The 27,587-nt window shown below is 39.6% G+C and overlaps 1 protein-coding gene across 1 annotated transcript in view; it reads right to left on the bottom strand.

Moving 5' to 3' along the window:
- MAP3K4 (mitogen-activated protein kinase kinase kinase 4) overlaps positions 1-27,587 on the bottom strand; it is an 82,596-nt gene that overhangs the window by 32,265 nt on the left and 22,744 nt on the right. The window contains 10 exon segments of the mRNA XM_054396640.1: positions 757-918; positions 1,870-2,019; positions 3,786-4,052; positions 6,903-6,986; positions 7,072-7,171; positions 7,586-7,702; positions 9,126-9,283; positions 12,392-12,538; positions 16,393-16,635; positions 21,614-22,992. Of these exon segments, the coding sequence (XP_054252615.1) occupies positions 757-918; positions 1,870-2,019; positions 3,786-4,052; positions 6,903-6,986; positions 7,072-7,171; positions 7,586-7,702; positions 9,126-9,283; positions 12,392-12,538; positions 16,393-16,635; positions 21,614-22,992 (2,807 nt within the window).

Below are 27,587 nucleotides of genomic sequence, written 5' to 3'. Positions count from 1 at the left end.
TTACAAAGCTCACAGGAATCTAATAGTGATGCAGTACACTAAAAGCATCTGAACATGACATTTCCTCACCAGTGCTCTAAGGAAGGCACTCAAAAGCAATAATCACTGCATCAAAGAACTACTCTAAACTTTGAAAGAATGGTTCATATTACAGTATTAATGTTATTCTAGGCTTAAAAATTTTGAGAAGTCAAGTTACACTACAGCATTCAACATTAAAGTATATTTCTGACATAATCACAGAATTATGAGGGTTGGAAGGGACCTCAAGGATCATCCAGTTCCCCTGCCATGGGCAGGGACACCCTCCACTAAATCAGGTTGCCCAGAGACACATCCAGCCTGGCCTTAAAAACATCCAGGGATGGGGCTTCCACCATCTCATGGAAACCTGTTCCAGTGTCTCGCCACCCTTATGGTTAAGAACTTCTTCCTGACGTCTAATCTAAATCTACCCTCCTCTAGCTTCAATCCATTCCCTCTAGTCCTATCACTACCTGACACCCTAAAAAGTCCTTCAACAGCTTTCTTGTAGGCCCCTTTCAGATATTGGAAGGCCACAATAAGGTCTCCTCGGAGCCTTCTCTTCTCCAAACTGAGCAAACCCAACACTCTCAGCCTGTCCTCATAGGAGAGGTGCTCCAGGACTCTGATCATCCTTGTGGCCCTTCTCTGGACACATTCCAGCATGTCCGTATCTTTCTTGTAATAGGGGCAAAACTATCAGACAAACGTATTAAGTTTTTGTTTCCTTACCTCAAACCCAAAATTGTAAGCCTGAATCATGGCTTCTCGGTAATATTGCTGCAAAGTGGCAGATTCGGATTCATCAACCTCAGCATCAAACTCAGATGTGAACATGTGATCAACTCTATCGATAGCACTGCTTATCTTATTGCATAGCTGCAATGCATCGCTCTGAGTAATGACAACAAAAAGGGATTAGGGCAGGACATGAAGTTATTCATACTCTACAATTGACAAGACAGCAGCCCACATGAATCTAACAATTATGTTAAACGAAAACGTACTTTAGTGCCATCACAATTCACTCAGCTTTGGAGTAACAAATATTTGCCATTTATCACTACGCAAGCCTTAAAATTAACTGAAATATTATATTTGTTTGCTTGAGTGAGATTAACTTTAAAATCAAAGACAATGAAACTGGGCTACAATAAACACAAAAGCAACCAAACTCGGAGGAAAGAGTTTTGCTATCTATAAAGTGACCAAGCCTTTGGCTCTATTTTCACCCTGGTGTGTCAACACAGCTTCTGTTGAAGTCAGGGGGAACTAGAGGAACATGATATTACAACGTCAATCCAGCAAAGCTTTGTGTTTCTGAGTCCTCCAAAATACCAACCAACACAAATAAAACAACAAACTAACCCTCTCATCCAACAATAAGAACAGTAAAAAGGCACAACAAAAGAAGCCAAAAACAAGAACAAAAACCAGAGAGACCTATGTACTATCATCTCCAAATATGGGGAAAAAAGTTGTTTCTTGCAGACCATGGATTTTAATAGAATTCATTTTTATGCAATCAAACACTTTGAAATTGAATAGTGCTCTCATATGAAGGTGTACTTTTTCTGTTGCTGTTTATATTTCAATTGCATTATGGACTTTTTCCTACTTAACCAGTGCAAAAATGATTACACCATTATTGCTCATAATTGTATTTAATACTCCTTTGCAAAAACAGAATGAAAACTGTACTGAAAGTAAAGTCCATACAGGTTGTGTAAATTACAATTGCAGAATATGGCATCAGCACTGCAATCAAGTCTTCTTACAAGTTTTTACTTAGCAGTGAGCAAAGCCCAATAAATTTTCACAGAGATAATCTTGAATACTGCTTACCTTTAGCTGTTGTAGAGCTTTGGCGATTACTGGTTGGCTGGATGTCTGCTCCTGGTGCAGAGATATGAGCCCTTCAATAGACTGCTGGAAAGCTTTTCTCTGACTCACAAGGTGGGCAGATTGAATGACTACAAGAAGGAGGTTATCAACCTAGGAATACAAGATACCACCAATTCTTATGAACAAAATCCCCTCTAAAATAATTGTCCCATATCAGCAAATTCAACTGTTTATCTTTAAATTTAAAATACAAAAGACCTCTCTTGTTGCTATTCATGAAAATCTCTAATTCACACAGAAAAGCCTGATGCCGAGAAAGGAACTTGATAAACTTGGATCTTATGAGCAGAGCTCTACAAGGACAAATGCCACAGCAAGTTTTCCGAGGGAATGCTTCACTTCTGGAAAGGTTCAGAAAACACTGTATTAAAATGACCTTCCGAAGAATTACACACAGAAAGGCAAAGTAATTATATTTTCTAAAAGCAGATGGAAGTAACAACCATCACATATAGAAGAAAGTTATAACCAAGTAATATAATATACTTCAGGACAAAAAGAACTACTATTGAACAGGGGACTTAGCACACAGTACCTGCTCAAATTTTTAAAATTTTTAAAATTTAAGAATAAGAGCTCTGATCCAGCAGAAGTCTATAAAAGTCTATATAAAGTACATAGTCATAGATGGTGTTTCCTTTGCTTGTGGCACTGAGTCACATTCATTCAAGGCATATTCAATAAATTACCCACAAAACAAGATATGCTTCATTCAGATTTTCAACCTCATAGCCAGTGAGTATTTTCATACTCAAAATCCTTTGCATGTTGAGGATGTTCCTTCTATTTCATTAATGTTTTCTAAATAAATTTTCTCTAATTTGCAATTAAAACATGTTTTTTGAAAACACAGCTCATAATCTTTCTGAAGGACTTTTTATTTATTAACCTTTCAGTATTGGATTAAAAAAAAAAAATTAAAAATCAGTCTTAAACAAACACATAGTGTTCTATGTGCACTTACGTAGGTCAGATAGAATATAATTAACAAACCAAATGCCATCTTTTGAGTTTTCCTTATCTGAATGGAATGATAGCCCTTGAGAAAAGTCCAATAAAATTTTAAGCACTTCATCAAAGGCTACTTTCTATTGTTCAGTCCAGACAGCAGACAAACAAGGAACATGCTTGCACATTAGAAACAACGGTATTTACAGGGGTCATGTTTTCAGCTGCCTTTTTCAACTTTTTCAATTGCTAAAGCCCTCTGAATACCAGAGGTCAGACACAGTGACATGGAAAAGTACTCTCTTCATAGAGAGTAGAGCCCATTTACAGTAGGGATGCAAAAGGAAAATTCACTTTGCCTAACATAAGGATGTGAGGACAGGACAAGTAGGGAGCTGCAGCTGCTAGAGTATAGCAGAACTTCCGGCAAGGAAATATCACTGGAAGTATTGTCTCCTGCAGAACACCCAGTAACTTCCACAGAAATCTAAATGTTACAGTCCATCCAAGATTGAAAGCAACTGGTTTCATGCCTCAGTGTGTTGGAAAGCACACAACTGCCATACGTTCTAAGGGACTGGAAATTTCTCAAAGTGTAGTTTGAGACCAATCCATACTTCTGATACAGAACATCCAACTAGATACTGAAAGTGTATCTTCATTATAAAAAAATACAACCCTGAAATATCCACATTGCAGAGAGTAATTCTTTTAAGAAATTCTAACATGTATTGAATTTAATACTTGCAGAAACACAACTAAGAATCAGTCCTGTCCTCAAATTTAACTTTTTATTAGCTAGAAAAGAACACATGCTTCACTTGATCTACTGCGACTCATCTGAAAGGATCAGCATTTACAAAAGTGTGGAGATCCCATAAACAGGGAAAGAATACCCCAAAACCCACCTGCATGGTTCGCAGTGTATCAATAGTTTCTACTTGCGGCACAACTTTGACCGGTTGGCCCTCCCATGCACTCCAGCTGTCATCGAATTCATGGTCCTTATCGCTGTGTTTGGTCATCAGTAAATAGGCCTCATATGCAACCTCATCTGAATCCTTCGAGCAATCCTTTCCAGCAGCTGCATTAAGGAGCTGCACAATCACAGATTTTTCACCTGCAATACTATTTGGTACAAATACTTGTAAATTCTCAACTCCAGGGATTTGTACCTGTAGGAAAACGATAAGTAAATACACACTGAGTGAATCACACTATCTTCCTGATGCATAAAATAGGTATATATCATCTCATTCAAGCAACTGGGAGGGTTTTCGTCAGCTGTACAATACACATAATAGAACAATACACTAAACCATTTTTGCACAAGAAATTCCTTGTCTTGAAATCTGCTAGATGAAATTTTAGTGACAATCTTTCCCTGTACATTCAACTGATCTTTCTACATATTCTTCTAAAGGAATCTTGCTACAACAACAAAAAAAAGATTCCACATATATCCTATATATGTGTGTTTATGTGTAGGTACAAAGTATAATTTCTTTTAAAAATACATATATATTAGTCAAAACTATTAAAAACTGGAATATTGAAAGAAGAAAAATTTCTTCACAATTTCCAAGAACCCACTTAGCATTTCTTAATGGGTACAAAAGATAAGACTAAGCAAAAATGTGGCTAAAAAAACATATCAATTATTCTTTTACTATTCTTGGAAAGGAGATTAATCAAGTCCAGTAGGAGCGTACTCTCTTAAAAAAAATTCCAAAGCTTAAAAACTTCGTCACATTGGTGACAATACTTAAAACAAGTTAGATATCAGAATCAGATTGCAAAAACTAGAATAGTTGATACCTATGATTTAACAAGAAGTAACAGATTTACAATGAGGCTTAATTCTCTTTTCAGAGTTTGATATCATTAATAGGAGACAAAACACTGCACTCAACATTTTTACCACTAGGCAGTCATTTTATTGTTAAAACCATTACAATCTGCATGTTAATGTAAAAAGTAGATGGTTGTTACTGAAAGCTGGAATAGTTTCCTTAAACTAATGAGCATCTGACTGAAAAGTCTGTTAAAAATTTCACTCCCTACAATATGTTAGAAGGCCAATATATGAAGTGTCAATCACCAAACTGTGTGTCATTTTGCATTTTGAGTGGTGAAAAAAAGGGGAGAAGCAATACATAGAGAGGTATAAATCCTGAAATCCAAAAAATCTAGATTATTTAACCCATGTGATTAGATCTATTTTTTCAAAGTCACTATTGAGTTTTTCTTTCAAAACATGTGCATAAGAAGAAAACACTATCTTTCACTAAAAGGTCTACTAAATGTAATACTATACCTTAAAGCAGTCCAGAGTGGATACCAAAGTGAAACTAATATTTTTTAAAGTAAATATATACTGATTTTCCTGACTATTCTTCCACTCTTGTAAAACAATTCACAGTCCAGGATCCAGATCATAAAATCATAGAACGGTCTGGGTTGGAAGGGACCTCCAAAGGTCATCTAGCCCAACCCCCTCTGCAGTAAGCAGGGGCATCCTCAACTAGATCAGGCTGCCAAGAGCCCTGTCAAGCCTCACCTTGACTATCTCCAGGAATGGGGCCCCAACCCTGGGCAACCTGATCCAGTGTTCCATCATAGTAAAGAACTTGTTCCTAACATCCAACCTAAATCTGCTTTTCTCTAGTTTGAAGCCATTGTCCCTCCTATTGTCCTCTCACCACAGGTGTTTGTAAACAGTCTCTCTCCAGCCTTCTTGCAGGCTCCCTTCAGGTACTGCAAGGCTGCTATTAGGTCTCCCCAGAGCCTACTCATTTCTAGGCTGAACAACCACAGCACCCTCAGCCTGTCCTTGTAGCAGAGGTGCTCCAACCCGCTGATCATTCTCGTGGCCCTCCTCTGGACCCCCTCCATCAGGTCCATGTCCTTCCTATATTGAGGGCTTCAGACCTGGATGCAGTACTCCAGGTGAGGTCTCACCAGAGCGGAGTGAAGTCACAGAATCCTCTCATTCTATCTGCTGGCCACACATCTTTTGGTGCAGCCCAGGATGTGATTGGCCTTCTGGGCTGCAAGCACACACTGCCTGCTCATGTCCAGCTTCTCATCCATCAGCACCCCCAAGTCCTTTTCCACAAGGCTGCTTTCTATCACCTCATCCCCCCTGTCTGTACTGATAGTGAGGATTGTTCCGGCCCAGGTGCAGAACCCTGCACTTGCTCTTGTTGAACCTCATGAGGTTCACTTGGGCCCACCTCTCCAACTTGACCAGGTCCCTCTGGATGACATCCTGTCCTTCTGATATATCAACAGCACCACTCAGCTTGGTGTCATCTGCAGACTTCCTAATGGTGCACTTGATCCCACTGTCTGTATTGTTGATAAAGACGTTAAACAGCACAGCTCCCAGTATAGACCCCTGAGAGACAGCACTTGTCACTGCTCTCCTTATGGACTTCAAGCCATTGAGCACTACCCTCTGGATGCGACCATCCAGCCAATTTCTTATCCACTGAACAGTCCACCCCTCAAATCCATACCTCTCCAACTTGGCAAGCAGGATGTTGTGGGGGATCGTGTCAAAGGCTTTGCAAAAGTCCAGATAGATCACATCCATAGATTGTCCCTTATCCACTGACATAGTCATTTTATCATGGAAAGCCTCTAGGTTGGTCAGGCAGGATTTGCCTCTAGTAAAGCCATGCTGGCTTCTTGACCAAGGAATTTTTAAGGAATAACCATAAACTATTTACCTCACAAACTTTAAAGAATTTATTTTTCCTAACACTTTCTACTAAGCATTATTACTGCCTTCTCACAAATGAGTACATACTATTGAAGCAAAATGGCTTTCCCCAAGTCACAGAGACCAATTTCCCAAAACATATAGTAGCTTTTCACTCACACAAAGAGAGGTACAGGAAATAATTCAATATTGAATACACGACCTTTTAAATGTAGAGACATAGATGTCACATTAAAATATCCTTGAACATTTTGGTTAGCATCTCCACTCTACTTTCATACCTCTATACTGAATTTACCTTCACATACTCTTTTCTTTTCAGAGCGTTCAGAAGATCTCGCACAGGAGCTGACAACGCAAATTCTGCTGCTATTTCAAGGTCCTACAAGTAGTGACAAAACAAAAGGATATGGTTTCAAACTAAATTTCTTTAAAGCATATAAGATGAGACTCTGTTGTTAACTTACCTTCCTCAGCATTTTAGCAAAACCAAGAGCTTTGGAGGCCCTTTCTCTAGCTTCATGAAACAGTTCTTTGAGTGCTCGGCTCGTCTCTATAACAGATCTCCTGAAACATTAGTAAGAATGAAATGACAGTGTTTCAATAAATCATATTGCATTTGTATAGCTATTAGAAAATACAAATTATTTACATATGTGTCAATAGAAAGAGCACAGAAAAGACAAGTGTTTACAGTTGACAAATAAATTTAAGTTGTACAGGCATGATTTTTGACAAAGATAAAAAAAGTAATTTAAAGAATGTTACATAAACATATTTTCACATCCTGAACTAGAAAGGTTACTAGGCTTCAAGTAAACAAAATGAAGGTTCATTACTACTGTATACAGAAATATCAGCAATGAAGTCTATGGAGTCTTGCATTTATCAAGTTTTTATTCTAAGAAATAAAATGCAGTATGTACCTGTCAAAGGTATAGAAACATGAGTTTATTATTATTAAGCAAAAGGGCTTAATACCTGATTTCATCTGATGCAGTACTGTCATCAGCACTGGCCCAAAATTCATCACAACTGTCTTGTAGTCCAGAATCTAAAAACATTCCTGTAGATTTCAGCAGCATTCCTGCAATATCACTGTAGTAACAGAAATGGTGGAACTTGTCATGGTAGGGCCAAACGAGCCCAGCACAAATCCAAGCAGGCCTCGAAGTGTCTAAATATGGTCCCCTTCTCCCCCTCTCCCTCTGCAGGAGTCAGAGTAACACGGGAAAAGGGACAAAAGAAAGGCCCCAGCATGTCTGGGCAAACAAGTCTACTTCTGGGCTGAGAGCACACGTACTGGCCACTGCTTCTCCCAGACCATGCCTATGTTTCTGCCTTTTATGGCCACAGCCTGGCAGAATCCCCTTTCAATGGGTAACTATTTGCTGGCTTCAGTTGCCCTATTGGCCCAATTGAATCTCAGGCAAGATAAATACACAGGCTGATTTCTAGTCGCCTTTGCCTTGCTTGAACCTGCCTTGCCTGCTTGGACCTGCCTTGCTTAAACCTGCCTCAAGCTGCTTTGCCTCGAGTTGCCTGGTCCAGAGCCTGGGATAAAAGCCACGAGCCTCATCACTGCAAGCTAGAGAAACCATGAGCCTTGGAACCAGAGCCAAGCCTCGCTTCCCCTTGTAACTAGAATTTTGCCATGCCTCAGTTTACCCAGGAAGATGCCAGAGTCCATCATGAGAAGTGTCGTAAACAGCCCACAGTCCTGCTGGTGCCAGACCAGCCCCGAGACCACATGGGCATTCCTGCCAGCAACCAGCCATGCCTGGTACATGAGAGTGCCCCAAAAAGCCTCAATGGTTAATACACAGCAGCAGCACTCCCCACTTGGGTGGAATCAGCTGTGAGTAATTAATTCATTGCCTCTGTGGCTTAACGGTTCTTATCGAGTCTCCCCCCTGTGGTCAAGCGTCATTTTGCTGCCAGGGATTCTCTCTTTCCCTGTTATTCCTACCAGTTTGCTTAAAATTGTTATATTTACCTAAATACTGTATATTCCCACTGTAAATATATATTCTAACCATACATCAAACCTATTTAATATGTTTGGGCAATTTTCATATCAATAAAAGTTTTTATTAATATCTATATTTGCCATATCTTAATTATAAATTCACTAAATTCTATTACAGAACTTCAGTCCTATTCAGGCAGCGTGTCACCCTAAACTTCTTCCTACTCTGTCCAACATGAGAGAGTCACATTGCCAAGTTTGCCTGCAGAAACAAGTGGCATCTTGGAGCTCTCAGTCACTCTACACACACAGGGCTAGCAGGTATAGACACTCTCCATTCAAGTGTCATTCCTGTTATAGCTAGAGAAGAACAATCTGCACTTACTGCATCCTGTGCCTACAGGAACTGTAATAATTGGTTAACCATGAAGGACTGCCAACTGCTTGTTGAGGCCTCAAGAAGCCCCATTTGGGAACCATGGACAAGCGCTGACTCGACTACGTATCTGGTACAAATCAACACCATGAATAAACTAGTTAAATAGAATCTACCAGAATAGTTTTCCAGCTTGAGCTTCACCTCCTCTTATGTAAGGAGTTATTTCTTTGGTGAAATTCCATTCTTCCTCCAACAGATTCTTTAAACTATGAGATGCTTGAGGTAACTGCTGTAGCATTTGGATCCAGCTTCGCATATAATCAAAGTAAACCTGTACATGGAAAGAGATGATTTAAACATAAATTGTTACACAACATGTGACTAAGGACTATAACTTCTCAAATCAAGGAACTACCTCAGTATTAGATAATTTGTAGAAAACATTTCCACATTTGTGGTTTGCCATGAGTGAAAATGAGCTATGTTTCACACAAAAGGTGTGATTTATTGCCTGGGAAGTAGAAAATGCGACTGAAGTATTACATACTGTGTCTCCACCATACTATTCTGAAAATATTGACAGCATCACCATGTTGCTTGCTGTGCTATTCGCCACTGTATCAGTGGCCAGAGTTTGTAATGCTGAACTACTGAAGAACAGTTCTAAATCTGTTAATGGAATTACTCAAAAAGATTTTATCTGAACATGTCCTCCTGGATACAGATAAGTGCATGAAGCAGGCTTCTCAGGTTCCACACCAAATCTTGTGTTCCTTTGTATCAAGTCTTAGCTCCCACCTTTATTTAATTATTGTTTTAAACAAATGCAAAAATTCAGGTATGTACAATTCATCCACAAACACAGAATCACAGAACGGTTTGGGTTGGAAGGGACCCTCCAAAGGTCATCTAGTCCAACCCTCCTGCAGTTAGCAGGGACATCCTCAACTAGATCAGGTGGTTTAGCATCTTGTTGAGCCTGACCTTGACTATCTCCAGGGATGGGGGTCTCATCTACCTCCCTTAGCAACCTGTCCCAGTATTCCACCATCCTCATGCTAAAGAACTTGTTCCTAACATCAAATTTAAATCTGCTCTTCTCTAATTTAAAACCATTGCCACTCATCCTATCACCACAGGCCTCTGTAAACAGTCCCTCTCCATCCTTCTTTTAGGCCCCCTTCAGGTAATGCAAGGCCGCTACTAGGTCTCCCCAGAGCCTTCTCTGCTCCAGGCTGAACAACCTCAGCTCCCTCAGCCTGTCTTCATAGAAGCGGTGTTTCAGGCCCCTGACAATTTCTGTAGCCCTCCTCTGGACCTGCTTCATCAGCTCCATGTCCTTCGTGTGTTGAGGGCTCCACAGCTGGACACAGTACTACCCTTCAGGATCATACTGAATACAAAAAAAATCAGCTGCAGTTTGGTTTACTTCAATAATCCATAACATCAAGCAATGTCCATCCTTAGAAATGGTTAAGACACTTCCTCTTGGCTGCAGGTATTTTTGGACCATGCTTTAATAATGCCAAGATCATAGAATTATTTGGGTTTAAAAGGACCTTAAAGATCACCTAGTTCCAATCCCTCTGCCATGGGTAGGGACATCTTCCACTGGAACAGATGGCTCAAAGCTCCAACCAGTACATGGCCTTGAACACTTTCAGGGATGGGGCATCTGCAACTTGTTTTGGCAACCTGCACAGTAAAGAATTTCTTCCTAATATCAAATCTCAACCTACCCTCTTTCAATTTGAAACCATTATTCCTCATCCTACTTTTCCTGATAGAGTCCCTCCAAATCTTTTGTGTAGTCCTCCTTTAAGTAGTGGAAGGCTGCTATAACGTCTTCCTGGAACCTTCTCTTCTCCAGGCAGAACATCTCCAATTTTCTCAGCCTGTCCTCATACAGGAGGTGTTCCAGCCTCTCGATCATCATCATGGACCCGCTTTGGACCAGCTCAAGCAGGTACATGTCCTTCTTAAGCTGGGGTCTCCAGAGCTAACAAATTACTCCAGGTGGTGTCTCACGATAGTAGAGCAGATATGGAAAACTTTAAAAATCTACTGTAGGTTAGGTAGGTACTGTGTTTTGATAGCCTCAGGCTGTAGCCTCAATCTTGACTATTTAATTTGTCTTTCACTCTCAGCCTAATGCCTCTTCCAGTACTACTCTTAACTACCTTGCCTGCCTATACAAGGAGTCCAGGGGAAAGGACAGAGAGTTCTGTACCTCACTTCCCATTAATTCTGTCTCAACCTCCTGATTTCATACGAGTTTTCCCTATCCCTATTTTCAGTTCAGATCATCTCTTCAGATCTCTGCCCAGCTGTCCAAATCTCCTGACAATCTTCATCAATCATCCAATCTTTCTCCCCTGCTCCTGCTGCTACAGTAACCTGTAATGCTGAATAGGCATAAACTGATTCTTTGAAGCCTAAGATATTTATTCCTATTTACGGGGTTTTGTTACCATCCCTATCAAGACTTACAAAAAGCAACATCCTTACACAATTAAAATTATTGCCAAGGTTCTATTTCTTGCCTCAAAGCATAAATACCTTACAGCAACCTAAAAATAGACAGGTAAGAAATTTCAAAATGGACTAATGAACCATTTTCCTTTTGTCTCATCAGGTCATTTCTGCTGGAAGTTTTAGAAATTTCATCTGGAGATGAAAGCAGGCACACAGTATAAAAACTTCTCCCTAAACAGTGTATTTTCACCACTGAAGGCAACGAAAGGCATGTATTAGGAAGATCCATGCATACTCAACAACAGACAGTACCAACTGCTCTGCTGACAAATACCAGGGAGTAAGTACAGAGGTGTGCCTTGGTGTTTTGTTTTTTTTTTTTTAACCCAGAATAGCAAGGACAAAACTTAAACAACTCACAAAAGAAAAAAAAAAAAAAAAAATCAGTCATACCCAAGGCAACAGTAATTTAAACTAAATTTACCAGAGAATAATTTAGTCTCTTTCAGAGACCAGGTGTTTTGTGTTTTAACTTACTGCAATAATGAATACACATTAAAAATAAAAGAGGTATTAATGGATGAAGGCAATACCACCATATGAAGACATTATGTTTTTCGAACAATCGTATTTATTTTTTTATTAATACTAGAAGTTTATTACAAGTTTCATTTAAATGCATGGAATTTACAGTTCTATATATACGAAGTATTTTATTGTAAATATAGGCAATTTACAAGCATACCACTGTATGGTCCAGTGAACAAAAAATAGACATTGCTAAAATGCTAATGGCTACTGTGTTACCTTTACGAGTCCATGAAAACAATAAAATTATGTTAAAATAGCATAACAACAACTAAAATTAGCAAGGTCTAATCTAGGAACAACAGATTTCTATTAGCAGTATCCAGATTAATACTCTCATTAGAACTTCAAACAATATATCATTTTTGAAGCTTACCATTAACATTTTATGAAGGTCCTCTTCAAAAGAATCAATGTTGCAATCAATCTTTTGTAAGTCATCTAACACCTCCTGTAACATAAACTGGTAATATTGCTTCATTAACAGGCCACCCTTCAGAACCTCTTTACACTCTCTCACTAGCTGCAAGAGAAAAACCCAAAAACTACCATCAGTCAAAACTTACTCTTAAATTCTCCTTGGGAGGTTCAAGCTTAATTTGTCAGTTCACTTTGTCTAAATACATTAGCTTATCACTACATAATATCTACATTTTTTAGAAATTAATACACAAGTGCAGGAAAGATGTGACTAGTTTCCCATTTTGACCCTAATTGTCGTCATGCCATTTGCCTCCTAACAGTAAGTGGAGATGGAGGTAGATTTTTCAAATCTCATTCCTGCACAGGGCCACAACAAACAACTTACTGGACAGTTAAAATTCTAGAGGGCTCAAAATCAAATCACCAGTTTAAATGGAAGCATGTTGGGAATAATATGTTTGACAGATGCTTTCAGACCACTGAGAAATGTTCTACTAAGGAAATTCATTGCCAATCTATTGGGCAGGTGTTCACAACTCTAAAACCCACAGCAGACCTGAAAGGAGCTGGTGTATTTTGTATCATTTTCCTGGGCAAGGTCAGCATAAGGAAAGTCATCTTTACAACTGCAGAACTGGTTGCTTTTTTCACCCCTCCCCGAAAGCTTACAGCTTTTATTTATTTGAAGAAACATCCAAAACTACAGACATACAAGTACACAAAGAACAAGAACAGTTTCAAACTTGGTTAATAAGCTTTTGTAAATCTTCTATAATGGCTATCCTGTTAAAATACGTATCAATATAGTGGATTCAATGTATGAGAAATTAAAATGGCCTTAAAAAAGTTACTAATATGACAAGAGTCTTTGGCCTCTTTTACAGGCCTGAAAACATTATGCTGTGCCTCTCTGCATGCAGGGAAAACAAGGGCAATATTCTGAACCCTATATTTCAAACTTACTAAGTTAGGTGAAGAGGAAAAAGAAAAAAGTATTTTTTTTACAAGGTGGAAATCAACTTATGACACACTTATATCCCTAACATGTCACGTATTTTAAAATGAATATGCATTCTTCACTCTGCATTCAATTGCATTCAGTGCTCTCTATTAACCTGTTGGGAGTTTTTTGCCCTTGAATCCAAAGGAAAACATAACTTGTTCAAGTAATTTAAAATTGGTGTTTATTCATTATTTAGGGACAAGTGGTACCTGGCAGTATCAATTATCCATAAACCAAAACTCACAAGGTAACAGCAAACAAAAAATATAGTCTAGAATGAACCCACTAAAGAATGTGCAGCTTAAACTGAAAATATTATCACTATTATTGGATTGTTTGATGGGTTGCTTTTGGTTTAGAGAGTTTGTGTAAGAAATTATTTCCTGTAAAGCAGATGAAGCAGGTCACACAGTCTCTAGGATACTGTAGTTTAGATTAGAAAAAGTTTATGAAAGTTTTCTGGGTTTTTTTTCCTCTCCCCTACCTGACTCCCATTTACTTGACCTATAAAATAACAATCTGTCACCAAACATTCAACTTCTTCTGTTCCAGTAATTTCCAAAATGTACATCACATCACATGCTCTAAGTGACCTATGACTATACTAAATACACAAAACCTGATTAAGCAGAACACAATTAACTAGGCAGTACATTGTGGCCCTGCTTCAAGCAGCATCAGTCACTTAGCAGAAACCAAGCAGGTATGACTTATTTTTCAACTAGATCAGACTATCTTAGAGTTTATGCATGCTACATGACAACAGCAAACTGTTATGTAGTCTTCACGAAGTGATGATGGCTGACAATAGGACTGTTAACCCAAAAGTTACAGGAAGTACCACATGCTGTTAAGATCACATAGAGTGCTGTTCATCAGATTTGGTTTTCCCCCTTCCAACACACACACACCCTTTAGCTAGCTGCTTCCTTAATCATTAAAACGTGTTCAAATACTACCTGGTTAACAGGTATGTGGATAACAGAATTGGTATCTAAGTCATCACCTGCATCAACATACAATACACTTTAATGGAGGTTGATGAAGGAGGAATTACTTCTTTGTAAATTGCATTGCTATATAAACTGGAATTAAAAATCTAGCAGTATTGACCTAATTTTTCCAGTGATGTTTCTAAGGAAGATACAAACTCATATGAAAGATCCAGGAAGACCTGGGAGTTATTTTGAAGAGACTTAACACAGGTTGTAACAGACAAAAGGTGTCCGTTTTAATCACCTAACAGAAATAAACCATGTGCACACACATGCCCTAACAGAAATAACCTATGCGCACACACATGCCCCTCCACTGCTCAGCACAGTGGAGAACCATCTTGAATTGTTCAGGAACTACACTTGACACCACATAACAGCAAATTGCCATTGAAAGAGAACAACTCTGTCCAGTAACATAAGATCATCAGGATTACAAAAGTTATTGCTGAAAGAAAAACATGGGTGAAATTGCTCAAAAAAGATAAAGCCAGTAAGTAAGCACAGGAGAAAACAAACAAACAAAAAAAACCCAATAGTGTAGGAAGCAAATAATCTGTGCCAGTTTTCTTTTTGTGTGGGTTATTTTCCTTGTAATCAGTTTTTTTTTTTTTTTTTCAAATAAAATTGTGCTGTTTGTAATAAAAAAATCTTAACCACACCCAGACAACTTATTAGACCTAACATCTGATACATTCAAACTGCTATACATTTCAGATGGTACCAAAAAGTAGAAGACAGTTAAAAGGTCTCAGGTAACACCCACTACAGCAATCAGTGTATAAATCAAACTGTGCTATGCTATATTCACTCAACGAACAGTTCAGCAAGGGATTGGGCTTGTACAACCAAGAGAAGAGACTATGTAAGGGGAATCTAATCACAGTTTTGCAATGCCTAAAGGTAGGTACAGAGAAAATGGGGGCATTCCTTTCACAAGGATTCACAGTGACCTGACAAGATGAAAAAGTCACAAGTTACTTCAGGGAAACTGTCTGATACGAAACAAACCAAAACTTTATTGGCAGAATAAAACAGTCTGGCTGGAGGAGTAGTAGAATTTCTCTCTCACTCTCTTCACTCTCATCTTCAATCCTAGTATAGCAGTGAAACATAAAGGAGGGGGAATGAGGATTGAAATTTTGGGTGGACTTTAAAGTAACTTAGTAATTGATTTCAGAGAAACAGATAACTGGAATATGAAACTAAACTCAGCCCAAGAGCTCATTTACCTGCTCACCCTTAAAGACCATCTGATAAACCCTGATCTGATTATGCTTGCCAGGAAGCAGCAAGGTGACTTCAGGCAACTTTAGGGTGTTCTGGAGTACACTTTGAAAAAATGGCATTGATCTAAACAGCTTTCATTGTATCAGATAACCATCAGAAAAGACATCCTCATACAACATTCTCAACCAGTGACAGGACTGAACAATCTTGGGTCAACTACCCACAGAAAACATCAGACATATAAAACAGTATTCTGAGCACCAAGTTTTGGAGTTTCTTTCTCCATTTTGTTTTTCTTCCTAATGAACTTCCACTACATGCGTATGGCATGTTGGCAGAGTAAAAAGGATCAAAAATTTTAAAAATTATACAGAGAGACCCTTAAAACTGGTTATGCTGCCTAAGAAACCCTACTGGAAAAAGTTACATAGCTTACAATGCAAATGGAACAAATACTGTTTACCTTTACTGTCTGACAATTCTTTAATCACCAGTTTTGATTCCTGGAAGTCTAAATCAGACCAGTTGTTTACTATGCAAAAACAAACAAACAAACAAAAAAGCAGATCTCCATAGGAAATAAGACTACTTCTGAAATTTATTACGTAATTACACATGCTCATTTCTTAAACTAATCCTCTTTAAAACAACGTCACTATAATGAAATTACAAAGGCATTTCAAATAGGAAACATATTTAAAAATAAAAGCCATAGTTGAAGCAAACCTGTTTAATACTCAAAAGAGATGGTTCCCCAGCAGGTCTTTGTTCCAACCTTAGTTTGAGGCATTCATGAATAACATTGAGCAGGACTCGGCAGAGGACTAAGAAGGCAGGTTCAAAAGATGGTAAATCCATAGATTTTAGCTCCTCCCATGATACACTGCTGCATTTTTGCTCACAGCAAGGTGGGGAATTTAATAACTGCACATAATCTGAACACAACATGGGATCTGGAAAATCTGCAAACTGCAACAAGAAATAGGTATCATGAAAAGGATCCTTCAATTCTTTAGGATTTGGCATTTCTTTAAAGTACCATATATAAGTCTATTTTTAAAAGGTAAAATTCTATTAACTGGAAAATCAACACCAAAAGTTTCAATTTTTATTTTTTAAAGCTAACTTTTAAAATTTATTTGAGGATAATCAGACTGAGTAAAACAAGCATGAACTCTCAGAAGTGAACAAAAGCATCCATTGAAGGAGATTACTTCACTACATAGGAATAAACTGCTGTTTGAGGTTATCATGAACATAGAATTTACACCTAACAGAACATAGAGGAACATACACTTAGGTCATTATACAATACAATACATGAGGATTAAAAAACAGGAACGTACACTCACTTAGGTCATTATAAGATACAATATGTGAGCATTAAAAAACTTATTTAATAAAAAGGTCTTACACTAACAACTACAGAGAAACAAATTTGCATTTGTCCAAGTCAGGAGAGTAGCCTTGTTCCTTTTCAAATATATAACGCACACATTATGAAAATTCAATGCTGTAAAGTAATGCAACATCCAAGAAAGTGTCACCAGCTAAAATGAACAAAATTATTTTAATAATTTATGAACTTTTGCAAATGTAAAGAAATTAAAACTCAGATTAAAAAAGATCAAATATATACAGATCAAGCTTTTTTTCTTTCCAATTAATAAACTTATTTTTTCATTTACATTAAATGACATTTCTAATTACAGAAAATAAAAAAAAAAAACTATCTGAATTAGACATCCTAAATATCTACACTATATACCTTTTGGTAACATTCTAAGCAAAGCTGGACATGGAGGCACTCCTGGAGTTTAATTGGAGAAGAAAATGTGGACTGCAACACATGCGCAGCTCTTAAAGATAACATCCTTACATGACGTGCAGTGTAAGATTTGTTCCAGATTAAGTTTGTTTTATTCTAATTCCTATTCCACAACTGCTAACTACAACAACTGAATACCCTTCATTCATATATTAGACGTAACTAAGATTTTTCAGGTTTTTTTCTTCAGTGCCAAATTTAAATACAATCACTTACAGGAGAAAGTATTACTAGAAATTAGAATAAAAGATAATGTGCTGGCTAGAAAGTTCAAAACATTTAAGTCACAATAAAGCTCATTATATCACAGAAAATGAAAGTAAAAAGATTGCTAATTCCTTTACACCTACACACGTTTTACATTTGTGCCTAGTGTTGCACATGCTCTGCTTCTTCAGGAGATACACACAAAATTACAGCTACTGAAAAAGTTTTCTCAGTGTTTTTTTTTTGTTTGTTTGTTTTTAATATTCTGACGTTTCTCAACTGCCAAGGGGGGTAGGATAGCATATTCATTATGGTCCGAAGTCGGCACAATACATAGTATGTGCTTTTAACCACTCTACACTATGCAAAGGTAGCAAACAAGCAAACAAAACAGTGAGGATTTCCTTTATACCTAGTTAAGTTTAATCACTAGTTGATGTACAGTGTAAGAACTTATTTTCTTTGTTTTGCTCTTTCTTAAAGAGATGCATAGCACCAGAATAGCAGTAGAGCTAAGAGCTTTTATACAAGAAGCTTTCATTAGTCATGATCATTAGATCATGAAAATACACTTCTACAGTACACAGTATTTAAGAAATAAAGTCCTCACTGTGATGTAGGGATGGAATTAGTGTTTTTATAAAATATTAAGGAACTAGTCAATGAGCAAAAATAACACAATGGAATTGAATGTGCTAGCTCGTTTTCTAGCACTAAGGGCAACAGCACATGACATTGCAGCTTAGTATTAGACACCCAATTCTGTTGATTGATTTGACTAATCTTAATCTTCAGAGGGCTCAATTTGAAAAAGTTTGAAATGACTATCAAATACTTCTTAAAAAATCCCAAGAAAACAAAGTCAAACCCATTTATTGAGATCATACATAGAATCCATACTCAAAGTACAGCCAGTGGAATAAAGAACAAGCAGGTTGTACGTGGGCTTAAATATTGTTCTATTAGTATAACACCTCCAATTTTGTAAACTAAAATAAGCCATTTTCTTTAAGAATCAAATCATACAACTTCTGCACAAAAGAGATTCAGTAGTGCTTAAAGCCTTGTAGTGCTAGAGCCCATGATGAATGAAAATTGTACTTTATCTGTATAAACATTTACATATATTTACGATTAAATAGGCATTAAAAAGGATACAGTGGAAGAACTCAGAAAGCACATTTTAGATGAAATGAGCTTTCACTAGGTCCAGAAGTGCATGTACACAAACAGTCAAGATACAAAAACAACATAAAGATTGACAAAACACAAAACTCTGGCTGCATACAAACAAACTGAGCTGCACTAAGAACAGCCCAAGACACTACATTAAAAAGCTGTTGGATGCAGAGACCAAGCAATTCTGAAGTTGGCTTATGTTACAGAAGGTACCACACTTCTGACAAACAGGATTTTTTCTTTTTGTCACCATTAATTATGGGACAAGAAATAAATTTACAATTTTATAGTATTCACCTTTAAAGTAATTTCTTAAGAGAGAAAAATATTCCAACAAAACCAGTAACAATTACTAAAAATGATGCTTCAACAAAGTTGCAAGGGTAGAAAAGGAGAAAAGATTAATCTTACACCTTACACAAGTCAACCAATGCTTCACTGACCAGAAAGTTTAAATTCTGTGAAGCTGCAGCAAAGATTCCAGCTACTAGCGTTTCATGACTTTGTTTTAAAAACTTTTGAAGTCACCCAGAATCACACAGAATTACCTAGATTGGAAAAGGCCTTTAAGATTATCCAGTCCAATCATTAGCTTAACACTGACAAGACCTCAACTAAACCATATCCCTAAACACTTCATCTACACAACTCTTAAAATACCTCCAGCAATGGGGACTGCAACACCTCCCTGGGCAAGCCATTCCAATGCCTGATAACCCTTTCAGTAAAGAAATTCTTCTAATATCCAACCTAAACTTCCCTTGATGACACTTGAAGCCATTTCCTTTAGTTCTATCACTTGTTACTGGTTGAACAGACCAACCCCCACCTCTCTACAACATCCTTTCAGGCTGTTGTGGAGAGTGATAAGGTCTCCCCTCAGCCTACTTTTCTCCAGACTAGACAACCCCAGTTCTCCAGATGCTCCTTGTAACACTTGTTCTCTAGACCCTTCACCAGCTTTATTGCCCTTCTTTGGACATGCTCCAGCACCTCAATGCCCTTCTTGTAGTGAGGGGCCCAAAACTGAACACAGTACTTGAGATACTGTGTCCTCACCAGTGTGGAGTACAGGGATAAAATCATTCCACAGCCCGACTGGCCACACTACTCCTGATGAAGTCAGGATGCCACTGGCCCTCTATGCCACCTGACCATACTTCTAGCTCATGTTCAGATGGCTATCAACACCCCTAAGTCCCTCTCTGCTGAGCAGCTTTCCAGCCACTCCTCCCAACGCCTGTAGAGCTACTGAGGGTTGTTGTGGCCAAAGTACAGGATCCAGTATGTGGCCTTTCTGAAACCCTTACAATTGGTCTTGGCCCATTGATCAAGCCTGTCTAGATTCCTCTGCAGAGCCTCCCTACCCTCAAGCAGATAAACACTTCTACCCAGCTTGATGTTTTCTACAACCTTAAACATCTAAGGTATTCAGCAATTTCAAAACCATATTCGAAGCAATTTTCAATACTCTCAAATTATGTTTTGTTTACTTGTGTGTTTTTTTTAACATATAAATGTAGAAATAGTTTAACTTATTTCTACATCTATATATTAATCTGAACTTTCTATCTAAATACATACAGTTTGGGGATAGTCTTGGTTACTGTAACAGATATCTTCAAATTTTGCTTAGGCACATGACGTTAAAAATAAAGATTTTCTTAAATGAAAAACTTTCTAGAATACAAGTTGAAACGACTAGAAAATAAATAAAAATTCAACTAAGAGCTTTATTTTTTACAGTAATATCTACATTAGCAACAGTACAAATAAAAACACTTTTGTAATCAAGTACCCTTATAAATATATTCATCCTAAAAACGTAGGTTCCATGGAAGATAAACTCTTGTTCTTTTTGCAGTCAACACTACGACATCAGCAACGCATCCATGGTTGGGCTCCACACACAGGGTCATTTTATCAAAAACAAGTAATCCTTACTACCAATTCTTCCTAATTTTAAAATGCCTACAAGTTAGGGAACATCCAATACAAATAAATAATATTCTGCCTTGAAAGAATTAGTCACTGCAACTTACCATATAAAACTTCAGCTACAGTCCTTTGTTTACTCCTTATTTCATAATTTTGTTTTTATTAACTCACAATCATTCTTAAGAATATGAAATGACCCAAGGAAGAAAAAAATAATTAAAACCAAGAGCCAGATGAAGAATACAACATGCTAACATCATGACTTGCTTTCATAGATTTCAAGGTTAAGAGTCCATTCACTTGTCATTTGGCATAACACGCCACTACAGTACTTCATTTGTTTCAGATGAGGAAAAATCCAAAATAACAGTGACATTTTCATAAAGGATTATCCTGCAGAGAAATGTACAGTCTTGGAGACAAGACAAGGAAAACAACCACTTGAATTGCTAATTTTTCCCATGTTTCAACTTTTGTGCCTAATTTTCCATTGTAATTTTTCTGACTTACAGCTTTAGACATAAGAAAAATGTAATGAGAAAAGATGCTATCATAAAAATGACATTTCAGTTACAAACACAAGCAAAGAACCATCTTGTGCCTCACACAAATTCTAGTTCAGGTCAAATGAAAGATTCATTTCAGTGGACGCAGAACTGGACACTTAATCATAATGTAGACTATCTTTCAAAAAGCAACAGAGCAAGCAAAACTTTCCCCAAAACTTCTGCTTCAGTTAAAAACAACATAGCAGGGAAAGTAGTCCCGTTACCATTTACAGTAGTAGCAACCTACCTCCAGTTGGTGATCGCTCCTTACCAACGCCATACGGGCCCTTTGCAATGAGCCATGCATTAGCTTGTGCAGTCTTAAAATTAGCTTCCTCAACCCCATTTGCTTCAGTGCTTTATCTACAAATGGCCTGTAAATAGAGGTCAAACAGTGTTGGCTGCAGCTTGCCTCAGTGCTGCATTCGGGAATAACCCAAGATGCGGTGTCATCCGCAGATTCAAGCCTATGAAGCCTCATTGAAAAATGGTCCTGAAAGTCAAAATTTGGCTTATTACTAAAACTGTTCTTGATGGCTTGTCTAAGTTCCTCAACATTCTCTTCAGATATTTGTTCTTCACCATCGCTCTCCTCTGTGCATGTTCCTGAGGATTCCTTTACTTCTGTTGCCCTGTCAACTTCATCCTCTGGATCATTGTCCTTAGATGGTCGAGGAGAAGGAATTTCAAACACTGGCCAGCCAATGTCAGAAAGATTTTTGATGCCCAATACAGTTCCCATAATCCTTAGCTTTTGATTTAAGTCTTTTGTAATATTTAACCATAGACAGAGTGCCTGCACTCTGTCTTGGAAGTCCTTTGCAGCATATTTTTCATAGTCCTTTTGAAGAGCCTGCAGAGATGGATAAAGTGCTTCGATATACTCTAGCAGCTCCATTATTCGCTTTACTTGCTCAAATGAGACCCGCTGGCGATAGAGGTGTTCATGGTAACTTGAGTAACCCAAAGCACTAGTCTCATATTTTGCTTTGCAAAATCCTTCTCCTGAAGTACCATTGAGACTGGCTCCATTTTTCACACAAGAGAAACTTCCATAGTTCACTTTGAAGGTGAGGATTTCATTGATGATATCAGGTATAGCTTGGCGGGCTGCATAAAGATAGAGATCTTGGTCATTAATGCTCCGGCCAGCATGCCAAGCTTGCAGCTCCAGCCAGATCAGTTCATTGGATCGATTCAGCCAGACAGAAGAGGTGTTTTCCTGTCCCCTTTGCTCCCTATCCTTTTTCTTTGAGACTGAGGTAAGTTTTAACAAAAGCCGCAGGGTTTCAAAGAACTTTAAGCGGTCCGCTGGGCAATCAGTCCTAGAAGTCTGGCGTGCAGTTCGGGGGATTGGCATGGGCACAGAGACTGGAAGCTTAGCATTGCTACAGCCAAGGCTGAGGTAAGGCTTATTGAGATCAACATCCGGAATTGTTTTTTTTGGCAGAGACCCACCAACTGAGTCTAACATAAACGAGCACTGCACGTTTTTCTTGTGATCTCGTTCTGTTGTCCTTAGGGTGTCTCGGATCTTTTTTCCCTGCTTATAGCTGTGCTCCTCCACGTTCTCAATGGTTTTCCCATTGTCTTTATGCACAGACTGAGTTGGCACACTCATTTTTTCTGTAAGAAATAAAAAAAATGTTACTGCAATAAGAAAAAAAGCACTGTTAGATCCAGCTCCCAATCACGTTTCTTAGATTGAGCATAGTAGTAACGAAGGATTTTGTTTTTCTCCTACAAAAGGTAAACCCCTTTTGTTGGAAGGGCCTCAGAGAATTCTCATATGCCATCTACTGAGAGCTGAGCATGGTCAAAAAGAGGAGACTGTTTTCCAGGTTCATTTTCCATACATTTGTCACACAACTTTCCAGACAAAAAATGCAACAGAGCATTACTAAGGACTCCAAGTCAAACAAAATTAAATACACTTTGCTGCACACGCAATTTCATAAAATCTGGAGCATGTAAGGATTCTGAAATTTAGTTGGAATGACCCAATTCTGGCTCTTGAGGGGCTTGATCACAGTTCTGGGAACCTCTCTACAGCATATACTGCCTTAACACCAGGAGCCTACTTCCCCACTCTCCCAACATGCAAACACTTGCCTTCTCCCTTACTATACAACAGCAGCCCCTTCCTGTCAAACTGTGCAATGTCCCCTTCTCTTCCTGTGCTTTCCTTAGGAGCAGCAGACCTTGCCACCCTTCTGCCACACTAACAAAAGCACTTCCATCTAGGCTTTAAAGATTAGGACAGGACGAACTACTTGGTATTAAAATAATGTTTCTCTCTCCATCTTAAAGAACTTGTGGCAGGCTGGAAAGAAGCACTTGTACGTATACTAGCCGCAGTTCAGGGATCAGGAATTGGAACACAAGCAGCTACATGGTCACTGGGCTCCCACTTATTCAAGAATATAAAAGACTTTCAGAACAACGGCTGAATACTGTCTTTTCACTGTCAACTGTGAATACAAGGATTATCTGCTGCACATGCCTTGTTCCCCACTCTAGAAGTAGTAATTTCCCTAGAGTCTTTGTAACTGCACTCCTCGCTATAACACCTATTAATAACAGAAATACTAGTAAGTTTATTTGCAAAACAGGCCTGCTCAGTGGAAGAATATTACAACTCCCTTTCTATATATGGAAAACCATGACAGAGGATGAAATGGCTGTCAAGACAGCATACTTTTGGGTGCCAAAAATAGGAAGACCTATTGCTCAACATTTCAGAACATTGAGCAATCCCTGACTTTAACTGCACCTCGAATTCTCAACAACTTGCAAATCACATCGTAGAAACTCTAGGTTATTTCAAGGGAAACAAGAAACAGACAGAAGATTTTAATTTATGCTATTTGGCTAGCATCACACAATTTTTCCATACAGAATACTGGCATCATTTGATGCATTGCACTGGCAGGGCTCTGTGTGATTCATCTCTGTCAATATTCTTCATTATCCTTCTTTCCTGCCAATGCAGAACATGTCTTCCCGCTGATTGCCTCTCCTAGCGTTTTGGTCTGTTGCTTTCTTGCAACAGGGTCATCAGTGGTGTGCAATTCAAGCTATTACAATCAACAGTACTTCAAGACTTCTGTTCTGGCTCTTCTGTGTCAAGTCTGCTGTGTTTTGGCTCAAGGGATGGTGCCAGCAACAGAATTTTGGATTCTTTGATCAAGGCACAACTTTTACTGCATCCGACCTGCTGGACCTTGATGGGGTGAATTTATCTAGAAAGGGCAAAAGGGTACTAGCATTGGAGTTGGCAGGGCTCATTGGGAGGGCTTTAAACTAGGTCTGAAGGGGGTGGGTGAGGAAACCAGCCTCTCTGGAGAGGAAAGAGTGGGACATAAATTAGGGTTAATTGAGAAATCAACAGCCCAGCTGAAGTGCATGTACACCAATGCACGCAGTATGGGTAACAAACAAGAGGAACTGGAAGTCTTGGTCCACCAGGAAGACTATGGATGTAGTTGCATTACGAAAACATGGTGGGACAATTCACATAATTGGAGTACTGCACTGGGTGGTTACAAGCTCTTTAGGAGAGACAGGCGAGGGAGAAGAGAGGGAGGGGTGGCCCTGTACATTAGAGAATCTCTTGATGCCTCAGAACTTGAGGTTGCAGATGAAAGGATTGAGTGCCTGTGGGTTAAAATCAGAGGGAGGCCTAACAAAACTGACATCCTGATTGGAGTCTGTTACAGACCACCCAACCAGGATGAGCAGGCAGATGAAATATTTTATAAGCAACTGGAAGCTGTCTCAAGATCATCAGATTTTGTCCTTGTGGGCAACTTTAACCTGCCAGACATCTGCTGGGAACTTAATTCAGCAGAGAGGAAGCAGTCCAGAAGGTTCCTAGAGTGTATGGAGGACAGTTTCCTGATGCAGCTGTTAAATGAGCCTACTAGGGGTCAGGCTCTCCTTGACCTGCTGTTCTCAAATAGAGAAGGGCTGGTGGGAGATGTGATGGTAGGAGGCTGTCTAGGGTTCAGCAATCATGAGATAGTGGAGTTTTCAATATGGAGGGAGATAGGGAGGAGCAGTAACAGAACCCTCATTTTGGACTTCCAAAGGGCAAACTTCAGCTTCTTTAGGCAACTTATTAGGAAAGTACGCTGGGTAGCAGCCCTTAAGAACAAAGGGGTCCAGGAGGGTTGGACCTACTTCAAACAGGAGCTCTTGAAGGCACAGGAACTGGCAGTTCCCACGTGCCGAAAGATGAGCCGCCAGGGAAGGCAACCAGCCTGGATGGGCAAGCATCTCTTGAAGGAATTAAGGGGAAAAAAGAGGGGATATCACCTTTGGAAAGGGGGGGAGGCAACACGAGATACATTTAAGGATGTTGTTAGATCATTACAGAAGAAAATTAGAGAGGCAGAAGTCCAGTTAGAACTCAAACTGGCCACTTCTGTGAAAGACAATAAAAAGCATTTTTATAAATATATTAATTCTAAAAACAGGGGCAAGAAGAACCTCCACTCTTTATTGGACCTGGAGAGAAACACTGTCACTAAAGATGAGGAAAAGTCTGAGGTTCTAAATACCTTCTTTGCCTCAATTTTTAACAGTAAGGCAGGAGGACTTCAGGATAACTGGCCTCCTGAACTGGTTGATGGGGTCAGGGAGCAGTGTAGTACCCCTGAATTCCATGAGGAATTAGTTCAGGACTTGCTGAGCCACTTGGATACTCATGAGTCCATGGGACCAGATGGGATCCATCCTAGGGTACTGAGAGAGCTAGCAGATGAGCTCACCAAGCCTTTCCATCATTTTCCACCAGTCCTGGCTCACTGGAACGGTCCCAGAAGACTGGAAACTGGCCAATGTGACACCCATCCACGAGAAGGACCAGATGGAGGAACCTGGAAACTACAGGTCTGTCAGCCTGACCTCAGTGCCATGGAAAATTATGGAGCAGATTGTCTTGGGGGCAGTCACTGCACACCTGAAGGACGGCCAAGAGATCAGGTCCAGCCAACATGGATTTAAGAAGGGCAGGTCCTGCCTCACCAACCTGATCTCCTTCTATGACCAGGTGACCTGCCTGGTGGATGTAGGAAAGGCTGTGGATGTAGTCTACCTGGACTTCAGCAAGGCCTTTGACACTGTCCCCCACAGCAAACTCCTGGCCAAGCTGGCAGCCTGTGGCTTGGACAGGAGCACTCTGTGCTGGGTTAGGAACTGTCTGGAGGGCCGAGCCCAGAGAGTGGTGGTGAATGGTGCCACTGCCAGCTGGCAGCCTGTCAATAGTGGTGTCTCCCAGGGATGGGGGTTGGGCCCAATCCTGTTTAATATCTTTATTGATGATCTGGATGAGGAGAGAGTCTCCACCATTTGTAAGTTTGCAGATGACACCAAGTTGGGGGCAGGTGTTGATCTGTTAGAAGGTAGAAGGGCTCTGCAGAGGGACCCTGACAGGCTGGACAGATGGGCAGAGTCCAACAGGATGGCATTCAACAAGTCCAAGTGGTGGGTGCTGCACTTTGGCCACAACAACTCCATGCAGGTTGGGGTCGGAGTGGCTGAAGAGCAGCCAAACAGAAAGGGACCTGGAGGTCCTGGTTGACAGTAGGCTGAACATGAGCCAGCAGTGTGCCCTGGTGGCCAAGAAGGCCAATGGCATCCTGGCCTACATCAGAAATAGCGTGGCCAGCAGGAACAGGGAAGTCGTTGTGCCCCTGTACTCAGCACTGGTTTGGCCACACCTCAATTACTGTGTCCAGTTCTGGGCCCCTCAATTTAAGAAGGACATTAAGACTCTTGAACGTGTCCAGAGAAGGGCAACGAGGCTGGTGAGAGGCCTCGAACACAAGCCCTATGAGGAGAGGCTGAGGGAGCTGGGGTTGTTTAGCCTGGAGTGGAGGAAGCTCAGGGGAGACCTCATTGCTGTCTACAACTACGTGAAGGGAGGTTGTAGCCAGGAGGGGGTTGGTCTCTTCTCCCAGGCAATCAGCACCAGATCAAGAGGACACAGTCTCAAGCTGTGCCAAAGGAAGTTTAGGCTGGAGGTGAGGAGAAAGTTCTTCACAGAGAGAGTGGTTGGCCATTGGAATGGGCTGCCCAGGGAGGTGGTGGAGTCACCATCCCGGGAGGTGTTCAAGAGGGGATTGGACGTGGCACTTGGTGCCATGGTTTAGTAGTCGTGAGGTCTTGGGTGACAGGTTGGACTTGATGATCTTTGAGGTCTTTTCCAACCTTATTGA

The sequence above is a fragment of the Indicator indicator genome, chromosome 2 (assembly GCF_027791375.1).
Source record: "Indicator indicator isolate 239-I01 chromosome 2, UM_Iind_1.1, whole genome shotgun sequence".
Taxonomy (NCBI): Eukaryota; Metazoa; Chordata; class Aves; order Piciformes; family Indicatoridae; genus Indicator; species Indicator indicator.
This window is presented reverse-complemented; position numbering and strand designations above follow the sequence as displayed.